General features: G+C 34.6%; 1 protein-coding gene across 1 annotated transcript; it reads left to right on the forward strand.

Annotated features, from left to right (window-relative positions):
• The first annotated feature begins 12967 nt into the window (after positions 1 to 12967).
• Positions 12968 to 13800, forward strand: LOC132181732 (NDR1/HIN1-like protein 6). Its single transcript, XM_059594970.1, has one exon. It carries the CDS (start codon positions 12968 to 12970, stop codon positions 13673 to 13675), a length of 708 nt encoding a protein of 235 aa, XP_059450953.1. The 3' UTR covers positions 13676 to 13800.

Raw genomic sequence — 13800 nt, forward strand, 5'->3', positions numbered from 1 at the left:
TTACTGAATTGAAAGAGCTTCTTTTACGTGATCTCTGACCGGAGCTTGGGCTTTCTTGCCATAAATGAAAGGTTGCTTTGTAAATTTTTTTACAACTTTCGAAGCTTAGGCTAATAAATTAGGTATGTGGTCCAATGTGACACCCATTAATGTTGTTTCAGCATGAATGCGATGATAGACTTAAAGCTCTCACTCCACACCCAAGTTTAAGAGATTTGCTTTCAGTAAAAACAAACAAAAAATTTGAGAGTTGGTTGAAACTGCTACATTAGCATTAATGTAAAGTATTTTTGACATTAAAATATTGTTTATAGCATTACTTTATATAAATAAATAAAAATAGGTATTCAATTTTTATTACAACTACATAGCATGTAACTTTTGTTATGCATGGGGTTTTCACTATAATTTAATTTTCAACATTTGCTAAAACGTCTCAGAGAAGAGTATTTAGAACACATGTATACAAAGAGATTTAAAGTGGCCCACATGTTACATATGTTATTAAAAGTGTTTTATTAAACTAAAATTTTTGGGTAATTAAAATAAGGGTTACTAAATTTTTTAATACCTGAGTTTGCAGTTTTTTATTTTTTTCCCCCCAGGTTTTTAAACTAATCAAAAATGGTACCCGACCTATAGAAAAAGACGAAATTGATACCTCTATTAGTTTCAGTTACCTTTCGTCACACGTGTTACCATATAAAAATGTCACGTGTCCTAAAAATTAAAAAATAATTAAAAATTAAAAAATAAAAATAAAAACTAAACCTAAAATAAAAATTAAAAAAAAAAAAATTTGAAAATTGAAAATTTGAGGGGTGGCCACCCCAAATTTTTCCTTTTTTTTTTTTTTGGTTTTTTGTTTTGTCTTTTTTTTTTAGGTTTTTTTAAAAAAATTTATTAATTATTTTTATGATTTATTATTATTATTATTTTGTTAAGGACACGTGGCATATTTTGGGAGTGACATGTGACAGACCGTTAATTTTTTCTCACGGAATCTAACGGAGGTATCAATTTCGTCTTTCTCCATAAGTCATGTATCATTTCTGACTGTTTTGGAAACCTAGGAAGAAAAAATAAAAAACTACAATCCCAGGTACTAATAAAGTTATTAACCCAATAAAGCAACATTAGATTATGAATAAGGGTCTTGGCCTTCGATTCTCCATTAGTCACAATTTTTTTAACATGACAAAGAGAGAGGCTAACAAATTTGTCAATCACTCTCCATTTAGATATAGTGTGAGGGTTCTAAAATTCTACAAAGTTACAAACATTCAATCTTGTTTATTCAATTTAAGCACTTAAGCAACAATGGCAAGAGGTAAGTATCTTTTGTGATTCTCTTTTATGTTTCATGTGTTACTTTTCTCTCAAAATCTTACATTAATGGTATGAGAGCCTACTTATGTGTCATGTTGTTTAGTATTTAATTTGTTGACAGTTTGTGTAATGTTTGAACATTTGTGTGTAGTACTCATGACTATTCTATTTCTCTCTTGTGAGATTTTTGATTTTAGGTCGTATGATTTGGCCGAATCTTTTGAAGTTTAATGTTTAATGATGCTTTTGTAGTCTTGAAGATTAATGTTATAATTTTTTATTGTGTAAAATACAGTATTTTCTACCAATTCTGATCATACAACCAAAATTTGCGTCCATTTATTTTCTTCAAAAGATTATTTCTTTTCATTTATTTTGAATACCCATATGTTTCTAAACCTATAAATCAATAGATGTTATGATTCTGAACAAAAAACCATGATATAAAGTCGAATTTTAGTGCGAAAATGTGAAGAAAAATGAGAAACTAATTGGTTTTTGACACGAATGCGGCGAGACCCGACCCTGCCAAAGAGTATTTTGTAATAAATTAATCAGTGATATTCTTTCATCTTAAGTGAAGTTATTTTTGGTGAGCAAATTTTGAGTTGTCTAGGAGTTTAGCTTTTCTTATTCTTATTCTTTTTTAAAAAAATATATATTTTTGTTGGCTTCATTCGGTTCCAAAATACAGAGACTACTGTTCATGAGCTCAAACACTAATATAGAATGCTCAGAATCCAATCTCTGCCGTTCACAATGAGGATTCATGTGTCATGAACATCCTTACAAAGTTTCAACTCAATCAGACCACAAACGCTCATTAATCGGAGCTGTTGATCATGACAAGACAGCATTTCCATAATGCAATTTTTCCTCCATTGCAACCCTGTTCAGACAGGCCCTTTCCCTGTAGGGACGGAAATTCTAGAAACATAATTTCTTGTCCTGCCAAGGTTTTCTGAACAACAAGACAGCCTATTCGGGACAGCAGTTCTAGAAACATGTTTTTTCGTCATCCACAAGGCCCTGTCTGGACAGGCACTTAACTTATCCGGACACCCCATAGATTTTATACCCAAAACGTGTTTTTAATGTGGGCCCAAGTCTAGGGTTTTGTAGATGTTATAAATACATCTTTATAGAAGAGAAAGTGACGAATTCTGCATCTAGAATTCGCCTTCGTGTGCTAAAAGAGTCTTGATATAGATTGCTAGTTCTCTCTCTTAGAGTGATCGTTTGTTTTACTTGTTGATTGTTAAAGTGAAGTCAACCGGAGTTCCGGTGAAGGGAGATCACGTAGAAGGATTGTGCCAGCTGTCTCTGAAAATGGCTACTGCGGTAGAAGGCAAGTGGGTCGCTTGTCTTATGCAAGATAATGTTAGTTGCAAAAGTTTTGTAAGTGTGAACTTCTTGTAATCCTTTATTCTTTTACTGAGTTAGTTGATTCCTTGGGTTTGGCTGCCCTGGAGAAGTTTTACTTTTAGAGAATTCTCTAATTGGTTTCCTGTTCGTAACCAAAATATCTAAATTCTTTATTGATTATTGCATATCTGTTTTGGTTGATTATAAATTGTTAGGTCAGATCTATTTCTGCATAATTTTGTGTGAAACACCTATACATTCAGAATAGGTGTTATTTTGAGTCAATTAGTTTTTTCAATTGGTATCAGAGTGGGTTCACTCTATGAAGGAATTATTTCCTGAGTGTGATCCGAGACTCCATATCAAATGTCTCATATTGTTGCTCCTAATTCCTTTCATGTCTTTGATGGAACTAATTATATGCTTTGAAAATTTCGTATGAGAGCATACTTTAAATCCATTAGCGTTTGGCATATTGTTGAATTTAGATGGACTCGTCCAGACAAAGCAATAGCTGAATGGACAACGGAGGAAAAGAATAATGTTACTGCTAATGACAAAGCTATAAATGCTATTTACATATCTGTTTCAAATAAGAAATTTTCAAGAATTTCTAGATGTGAGATAGCTAAGGAAGCTTGGGAAACTTTAGAAGGAACTAAGGTTGTTAGAACTTCAAAAATTCAAATGTTGGTTTCTCAGTTTGAGAAGAATAGAATGTAGGAAGATAAAACGTTTGATGAATTCTACTCAAAGCTTAGTATCATTAGAAACTCTACTATTAATTTAGGGAAAAAAAAAATGGATGATGCTAAAGTTGTGAAAAAAATCTTAAGGTCGTTACCTGAGAGGTTTATACCTCAAATTACTGCTATACAACAAAGCAAAGACATAGACACAATGAAAGTAGAAAAACTTGTAGGTTCACTTCAGACTTTTGAGCTAATTCTACCCAAACACAATAACACTAAAAATATTGCTCTTAAGGCAAAAAATGTTAAGGTTAACTCTTGTGGTTCATTTGATGAGGATTCTGGAAATGTGGAAGAAATAGCTATGTTTGCTAAGAAGTTTAGGAAATTCTTTAAACCCAAGAAAGGAAGTTTTAGAAATAGCAATTCACAATTTTCTGAGAAATCTAGAATTGAGAATGTTGAGAAAGGTAAGTCACCTAGAGGTATCAAGTGTCACGAATGTGGAGGGCATAGGCACATTCGTGTTGACTGTGCTAACTTGAGAAAGTCAAATGGCAAAGCATTTAATGTAACTCAAAGTGATGAGTCAGACAAGGATGATGCTGAACAGGGAGTTAATTACTTAGCTTTTGGAGTTAGTTACGAGAGTGAGCATGAGGATAGTGAGTGTAATTCTCAAGACAAACAAGGTGTGTCGGATAATGAATCGGAAGAGGAAGATGATCTGCAAAATGCTTATAATAATCTCTTTGTGGAATGCACTAAACTGAAAAGGCTGAATAAGCAGCACTTGAAGAAACTCAAAGAGGTTAATCTTGAAAATGATCAACTTTCTGTCACCTTAACTAATTCTCTTGCTACTCATAATACTTTGATGTCTGAAAATCACATGCTAATTACCAAAGTGAAATCCTTAGAGAATGATCTGAATGAATCAAAGAATTATTTAACAAAATTCTCTAGTAAAAAGCTAAATCAAATGCTACATAATTAGAAACATTCATTTGATAAAACTGGATTAATGGGTTTTGATAAATATGCTATTTTATCTACTAATGTTGCTTCTTCTTCAAAGATGATTTTTGTGAAACCAGTGAACAAAGAAGATAGCTTGGCTGAAAAGAAGGTAATTTCTCCTAAAATTTCCAAAGGTGAAAAAGGTAAGGGAACTCTAACTGATTCCTATGTGTCTAGTTCTAAGTCGAGAAGTGTGCATATGTTAAGGAACCAACCTTCTCAAAGGTTTATTTCTACATGTCATAACTGTGGTAAGATTGGACATATCCGTCCTAAGTGTTTTCAACTTAACAGTCATGAGCCTAAAAGAGAATATTTCCATTTTATAAATAGTTATAAGAAATTATTCAACATGATGAGGGGAGTAGTAACACGGTTAGATGTCTTGGATAAGAGTCACACATTTGTCCCTGATGTGAAGAAAGTTTGGGTCAAGAAGATTAATACCATTCACCCATTGAGGGGGAGTGGTAATGGACTCACCTAAATTAGGTGGGTACATGACATGCCTAGAATTTATGCATATTTCATTTCTCTTTGGTATTCTAGGGCATTTTTTTGTTGTTAATGTTTTTGTGAAATTTTTTTTGTTTCCTTGTTCGATGTTCATTGTCTCGTGTATTGTTTCTAAATGCATATCTTGCATGTGTGTGGGTTCAACAATTCTGCACTTTACATCTGATGATTCATATGTGAATGATCTGCTTTGTTTTTCTGGATACTGTTAAGGGAGTAAGAGTCATTCTTCTCATGATCGAATTTGTGCACTCTATACTCCTATTAAGTTTGCATTTTTGATATGTTTTTGGAAGCTCTGATAAGACTTTTTTTTTGTTAAGGAAGATAGGTAGTGTTAGTTTAATCAACTTGACCAACTTGTTAGTTGAACCTACCTCCTAAACATTCCAGCATTTTTCTCCTATGTGCTAAAAGCAAAAATATGAAAATTTAATAAATAAAAAAAAAAATCAATATGCTAAAAGCATAAAATGTAATCAATGACTTATGTTTGCCTCAATATGTCCCTATAGAAATAATCAGTGACCAAATCATTGCGGAAACAGATAGTCACTAAATGACATAGTGAAAAGTGAATGATTTGTCTTAGGGGGAGTGTATCGAATGAGGGAGTCTAGGCCCTAGCATGATAAGGTTTGACTGTTGATTGATTTAGACTGTTTGTCCTTCCTATCCAAGTTGTCTGTCTATGTTTTTTTCAACTGATGAAATCTTATTTAATGGGAGGTTTCACACACTACACCTTTCACATGAGTTTACTGAGTTCTTGCTTACTTTACTGCATTTGCGGAACAAGTTGCTTCATACATATGTTGAATCTCTGATGTTTGTGTAGTATATTGATCACTCTGTTTTGCTAGGGTGTTCATGAGGACGCGCATGAGTTGTTGGACATCAATACAAGTTTTTATTTATGGTCAATTATTTATTTATTTATTTATTTTTGTGGTTTTAGTTTGAGGGGGAGAAAAAAAAATTTTCATGATCTTGCATTTTACTCATTATGCATTCGGAGCTTTGATCATATTTATGCTTCTATGACTTTCCTTGGGCTTATTAGTGTTTTACTGTCCTTGATTGGAATAGATAGAACACCATAGATGATTTTGATTTCGATATACTTGTTGCATCTATGAATGATATTTGTTTGATGTTCTAACAGATTTGGTGAGTTATTCATGATTATATTTTATTCAAATCTATTATATTATTGATCATTGTTTATTCATGTTCCACATATGCTTTAATGAATTTTGTGAGTGTTTCAGGATTCAGGAACCATGAAGACCTTTTGTCATTCTATGACAAAAAGGGGGAGTAAATATGGGGGGATGATGGGATGTCTCGGCATATTGGTTTTGTCACCGAATTGCCAAAGGGGGAGTTTATAAGTATTTTTGTTGGCTTCATTCGGTTCCAAAATGCAGAGGCTACTGTTCATGGGCTCAAACACTAATATAGAATGCTCAAAATCCAATATTCACCGCTCAAAATGAGGATTCACGTGTCATGAACATCTCTACAAAGTTTCAACTCAATCAGACCACAAAAGCTTATCGATCGAAGTTGTTGATCATGACAAGACAACATTTTTAGAATACGGTTTTTCCTCCATTGCAGCCCTGTCCGGACAAGCCCTTTTCCTGTCCGGACAGCAATTCCATAAACATAAATTCTTGTCCTGCCAAGGCTGTCCAGACAGCAAGATAGCCTGTCCAGACAGCAATTCCAAAAACATGTTTTTTCATCCTCCACAAGGCCTTGTCCGGACACGCACTTAACCTGTCCGGACACCCCGTAGATTTTATGCCCAAAATATGTTTTTAATGTGGGCCCAGGTCTAGGGTTTTGTAGATGTTATAAATACATATTTATAGAAGAGAAAGTAACGAATTCGGCATCTAGTGTTCGCCATCGTGTGCTAAGAGAGTCTTAATATAGATTGTTAGTTCTCTCTCTTAGAGTGATCATTTGTTTTACTTGTTGATTGTTAAAGTGAAGTCAACCGGAGTTTCGGTGAAGGGAGATCACGTAGAAGGATTGTGCAAACTGTCTCTGAAAATTGCTACTACAGTAGAAGGCAAGTGAGTAGCTTATCTTATGCAAGATAGTGTCAATTGAAAAGGTTTTATAAGTGTGAACTTCCTGTAATCCTTTATTCTTTTACTGAGTTAGTTGATTCTCTGGGTTTAGCTGCTCCGAAAATGTTTTACTTTTAGAAAATTCTCTAATTGGTTTCTTCTTCATAACAAAAATATCTAAGTTCTATATTGATTATTACATATCTGTTTTAGTTGATTATAAATTGTTAGGTCAAATCTATTTCCACATTATTTTTTGTGAAACACTTATACATTTAGAATAGGTTTTATTTTGAGTCAATTAGGTTTTTCATTTTTGTTCAATACAGGGTAAATGAGAAGATTACATGAAAATAAGATACAAATAAAGGGGTGGGAAACCCAATAAAAGCCCCAAAACAGCGGACCAGTGCAAAAGAATAATATAAAAGTTATTGAGAATTAATTAAATAAATGACTGGGTCAATTAAGTTGTCCGCTAGAAATAGCGATTTGAAGTGGCAAAGCAGTAGCATAACTGCATACGCAATGCCAATTGTAGCAATCGTAGAGAAACGGCACAGCAGGAAAAGACGCACTGCTAATGGCTAGATCGGTCCGTGGCAGGAAAGCACCACCATGGTCTCCGGTGAGAGAGAGAGACGTATTTGGCAAAAAAAAAAAAAAGAATATTGGTGAACACCAAAACCGAAACTACAACCAATTTTGGGGTTCTCCACACGCAAAAAGAAGATACTAGCTATGGAGATCCGGTGCAAAAGAAGAGAGAAAACTCATAGGGGAGTAGAAATTAAAACTCATAGGAAAGTGAGAGAGAGGAGAGACAAGCTCAAAAGTAGAAAAGTTGATTCCAATCAAAGTGGATCCACAAAGAGGATATACAGGGAAGTACAGAACAAAGAGACGGCCGACGATCTTTAGGAGTTCATGTTTAAATTTTGAATTTCAAGCATCTCTTTATTCACGTCATGTCAAATTATCAATAAAAATAGTTATCTTGAATTGTTTTTTTGGATGAAATTGTTCATTAGGCATTAAAAAAGCATGGGGAGTAGGTAGCAAATTCTTATTTGATCGGAAAGTCAACAAATTCCAAACGATACCGCCTAGAGGTAGAGTATGTGAACAGTTTGATTCTAGATCAACATAGTATGTGTCGGACAAACTTTCATCCACATTCAACATGATGCTATCTTATTCAAAAATCTTTGACCTAGGTAGTATAAGAAAGATTGGCATTTCAGCAATTTTGTTGACTGAATTGCTAATAATTTTAGTAGTAAATGCAAAAAAAATTTTATAAGATCGATATACATATAAATAATTGAGCTCGTCAAAATTTATTTGGGCAAGTAAACCCAACTCTTGAAACATTTAAAATTGTTGGAGATCTCAATTCCTATAAAAGACCCAGAAATTTAAAATAGAAAAATATTACATGTAATTCTAAGTGCTTATTTAATTATCACGAACCCATTAAAGATTAAACGATGATGATTTTTACGGTCATGTTTGAAAGTAAACCCTTGAAAACAGGCGTCTTAATGTATAAATAATGTATCTCTTTAGGAAAATTCAACTAGATTTGAGAAGTTCTTGTAATTTTCCTTCCTTGAGGAACCTTCTGTTTGTCTAGGAAAATATTTATTTTTAGCGGACTATACATGGGTTTTGGTCAAAGGTCAATAATGGTAGTTCGAAGCTGTGTTATGGTTGAGGTGTCCCAATATAGGCACTAAATGCTTGGTGGTTAAGGAGTTGATTTTGGTGTACAAGAATTCCCTTACAGTGTATGAGCGCCGGCCAGGAAACATAATAAAACTACAGTCAAAGTTACACCAATTAAAAAAAAAACGTGCAAAAAAAAGGAAAAAAAACAAAACTTCATCTTCATGTATATATATGAATTCGGTGTCTCTCATCAGTTTGTGTAGCCATGAACACCCTAATCCGCAGCGCCACCAGGTCTCTCAACTGCGGATTGGATCGTTATGAGCCGTTGGATCAACACTATCAGGAAATAAGGGAAGAAGACAGCCATGGCCGGAGAGAGTTTTCAAAGGCCAGAAAGGAGCAGCCCCATCATACCAACTTGGTGCATTCTTTAAGCTACAAACGAGACAGAGCTAAGAAACGGCAGATTTTCCTGAAAATGTACAAGTTGGAAAAATTGGGAACACCAAGGCCTCGGAAAATAAGGAAGATGGTGGTCATGAAGGTGAAGAAAGCTATGGTGTCGGTCGTTTCATTCATGCGACTTGGCTCCTTTAGACCATGTAGTTGTCGTTTCACCATTTACACATCCTCTCCTTTGCCGCCTTGCAAATGTTGTTGAATTTTTTTTTTTCTGGTTTAATTCTAGAATTCGCATGATATGTGACAGAGTCCGAGTACAGCAACTCAGAATCCACCTCCTGCCCAAATGCTCTGTTTTAAGGGATTTTGTTTCTCTGTTTTACGTTATGGTGTTGTGTTTCGTTTTATCAACTAAATGGCAGTTCTCTGTACATAATTAATGATGTAATCAAGCTGGATTCTTATGGACATCAATAAAGAACTGTTTTCCAACCAGATGTCTTGTCTTGCTGTTGTGCGAGTGTGTGAGTTTTCTGCCATTGTTACCTGGATTTTGTTCCCTGTTGTGTAAAACTGGTACCAGAACCTGAAGTTCTTGTATGATAAAGATAAGAATTTCTATTCTAAATTTAGGGATTAAGATGATTTGATTGTCTTAAATTAAGGAATTTAGTTTGTATCTAAAATTATTCAAATCTATGTAAAGCTCTATAAATAGAGTATTGTAGTCAAATCAAATAATGAAATAAAGATATAGCCTATAAAACTTTAACGTGTGTAAATGTAAGTTGCCGAACCATCTTAATTTCTATCAGTTGGGTTTTTTGTCCAAACGAACGGAAACCATTTGGACTCATTTGGTTGATAAACTTGAAAAGAGGAAGAAGAAAAATGTTAAAGGAAGAGGGGGTAAGAGAAACTAATAACAAAAATTGCATTAGTGGACACAGTTATCAACTCACATGTAGCATGACACCGTTTACCAATGCATGAAAATTGCATTTTGCATTTTGTAATTTTTTTCATAATCCAATGGAGAGGCTTTTTGAATAAATGGTTAACTATTTTAGCTAAAAAGGCAAAATGACTAAGCCATTGAGAATACTCTTATAGAAAAGTTGTAAAAAAGAAAAACGACTAAATGGATAAAGATGCAATTAGTGCTAAGTCTAAGGGGGACTAGTGAAGTGTGTATAAGTGTCTCTAAGCCCTAGACATAAGATTTGACTTTTAGTTTAAGGGTTTTGTTTGATTCACAAGTGGTAATTATGAGGTAGAGCTTTTTGGCTTTTACAATTAATTTTTTGGGGATCGAAAGGGATTGATTTTTCTTTGTCTAGCTGTAGCTCTAGAGGAAGCAGTTGCCAATCAAAAGGGACTGACTATTCAAGGCCACCCATCTTTCTTGAGTGGTAAGAATTAATTAGGAATGTCTTCTGCATCTACCACTAACAAGAAACTTCTAAACCCCTTCTTTTCAATGCCCACTTGAAGTTGCCTGATATGATGTCTACTTGTTTAGGGTTCATTTTGTATTACAATTTTATAAACAAAAAGTGTGATTTTAAACCAAATCGTAAAAAAAAAAATCAAATCGCAGAAAATATATTATTTGGAATTGCGTTTTTAAAAAATTGCGATTTAAAAACGTAGAAAATCTGATTTTTCAAATCCCAGGTGAGGAAGTGCTTTTTTGAAAACGTAGAATTTTAAAGGTTAAACTACGATTTTAAAGGTCAAACAGTTATTTAGCCAAAAACTTAATTGTGTTTTTAAAAATCATATTTTCAAATCACACATTTTTAAACTACACTTTTTAAAATCGTAAACTCAGATGGATTCTTAATCTTCGGTGCGGATATAAGGATTCACAACAATTACTTCATCGAATTATTAGTAATTTAGATAGTTAATGTAAAAGACCTTATATGAAACCTATCAGTCGAGATGGATATAGGAGGGGGCTCGCATGGGCCATGGGCTCCTCCCATATTTTATTAATCTATATATAGTGACCTATTTTTTTTGGCTAAAAATTAAATTTGGCCCTTATTAACTTGATCATAATAGCCCAATTATAAAACTCCAAGGAACAAGTATACATATCCCCATTTAACTAAGCGACGATTTGCAGTATCCCTTCTAAACTTTCAATTGTAGCAATGTCTCCCTTTTAAACTATATTACAATTGCAATGTACCCCTTTCCTAGAAAAAAAAAAAAAAAAGCCTTAAATAAAATAAATAATGGAAAGAAATCATTTTAATGATTTTTGTTTATTTTTGTTTATTTTTTTTTTATCAATGTTATTTTTGCTATTTTTATGTACGGATGACGGATGTGGTACAATTTTTATTATTATATTTTTATTTTTTTTATTCAAACAAGGAAACGGAGGAAGGGAAAACATCAAATAGGTGATTGAGTATAAAATTAAAATATATTATGAACAAAAATTATTTTGTATCTTTTATTTTATTTATATTTTGTTAATATTGAATAGATACTGATTTTATTATTTAATCTTAGATTTTAAATATTGTGTATTTATGTTTTGGCCCCCCTCGATGAGAATTTCCAATTCTCTCCCCACCTATTAGTTTAGATAGGCGATTAAACTATCCAAAATTTATTCGAGTGGGTAAATTATGATAAATGCTAAATATCTCAAATTTTGTTTCAAAAATTTGTTCTCAAATGATGTCTCACCATCTTATGAGTTGGTGACACATTTCACAAAATAATAAATCTCATGAGATGGTGACACATTATTTAGAAACCAACTTTTGAAAAGAAAATTTAGGATATGTAGCATTTCTCGTATATATGAAGTCTCAAATTGTGTGACCAAATTACTAAATAATTCGGTCGAATAATTGTTGTGGATCTCAACCTCAACTCCGAAGTGTGCCATTAATACCGTTAGTATTAAGTTAATTTAACATGTTAACTACACGTGCCGATGCGTGGGAAGCCCCACGCTGCGTTTGACAACACCCACCGCCTCTCGCTGCTGTCTCCAATTTCCTGTGGTGTTGCTCAGCCTCTCGGCTCTCACTGGTGGCGCGTGGTTTTCACGCTTCGGCGAGTGGCTTATACGCGCCAATCATTCACCGTGTCCCCACTGCCTTCCTCCACCTTACCATCCGCCGGATCTTCTATTCTGAGATTTAATTTATTGTCTTTTTAAATTTCTCTGTAATTATATTTTCCTTGATTTTTTTTTTTTTTGGGCTAGTTTGTTGTGCTGGCCTTTTTTTATTTCTTTTGACAAAGTTTTCCCTCTTTCTTTGGTCTTGTTTTGTTTCCTTAGCCGACTACTCATGGTCATGCGTCAAACCCTTTGGTGTTTTGTTTCGTTTACGGAACTTTGCCTTTTATTGCAGCATCTTTTGGCAGTTTAAGTTCATTTGATGGGCCGGGTCATTTATTTCACCTATATATTCTTGACGGTTCTTGAGAAAACTCTATCACCTTTGTGTTTTATTTTCTTGTAACATTGAATTAAAAAAAAAAAAAAGTGAGTGACGTGGCAAATGCATGATCGTTAATTAAGAGGAAGACATGGTAGAAAATTAGAAGAAAAACCAGTTTGTCTTGCCTGAAAACCCGGTTAGACAAACACACTGTCTGTGCCTTCCATATTGTCCACACAAATGTAACAAATTGCCCTTAAACCAATGCAAACCATCCCCCCCAAAAGAACAGTTTCTCTATCTCTTCTTCCATTGGAGAAGATAGAGGAGGAAAGAAGACCCTCTCTTTCATCTTCTCCTACTCTTATGGCCTATGCCCACCAAAGGGTCCACCACCACAACACCTCTCAAACGTCGACGTTGAGCTATCCTCCTCCTCCTCCTCATCATCATCATCATTATCATCATCATGGAATCCGACGGCCACCCATACGCACCACCAAAGTATGTGATGCTCTCGCACAACCATGGAAGCCTCAGGCCCCCTCCATATAGGCGCAACGTCCCCCGGTACCCTTCCAAAAGGTCAAGCAGGAGTTGTTGCTTCAAATTCTTGTGTTGCTGCTATTGCTTTCTCCTCTTCTTCACACTCCTCCTCCTCTTCCTCACTTACCTTTTCTACACAAAATACAAGCCACAAATTCCATCCTACAATGTCGATAGCTTCAGCGTCAAGGCATTCAACATGCAGCCCGACATGAGCCTCTTCACAGAATTTGCCGTGGCAGTAAAAGCTGAAAACCCAAATGAACACATAGGCTTCACGTATGGGGAAGATAGCGAGATTACCATTTCTTACACAGGCTCAAATCTCTGCTACGGAAAACTCCCAGCTTTCCATCAACCCAGAAAGAACACAACAATAATAAACATTTCCTTAGCAGGAACCAGCCCATTTGGGTCAGGGCTACAAGCAGCTCTCATGGAAAACCGACATACAGGGAGGATTCCTTTGCTTGTGTCGGTGCATGCACCAGTTAACGTTGTGCTCGGAGATTTGAAGTTGAGGAGGCTTGATGTCTACGTAAACTGCTCCTTGGTCATCGACAACTTGTCACCCAATAAGAAGGTTCGGATTTTATCGACCAAATATGATTACAGCGTGGGTGTTGTTTAATTTCTGTTGAGAATCTAAGACTTTGTAGATGTTTGTTTAATGATGTTTGGGGTGGGAACTAGAGGACAGCCGTGTGATCGATCGGCTTCTTTTTTAGAGTTAATCTTTCTACTTGTTCCGAGTAA

Source organism: Corylus avellana, chromosome ca5 (assembly GCF_901000735.1).
Source record: "Corylus avellana chromosome ca5, CavTom2PMs-1.0".
NCBI classification, from domain to species: domain Eukaryota; kingdom Viridiplantae; phylum Streptophyta; class Magnoliopsida; order Fagales; family Betulaceae; genus Corylus; species Corylus avellana.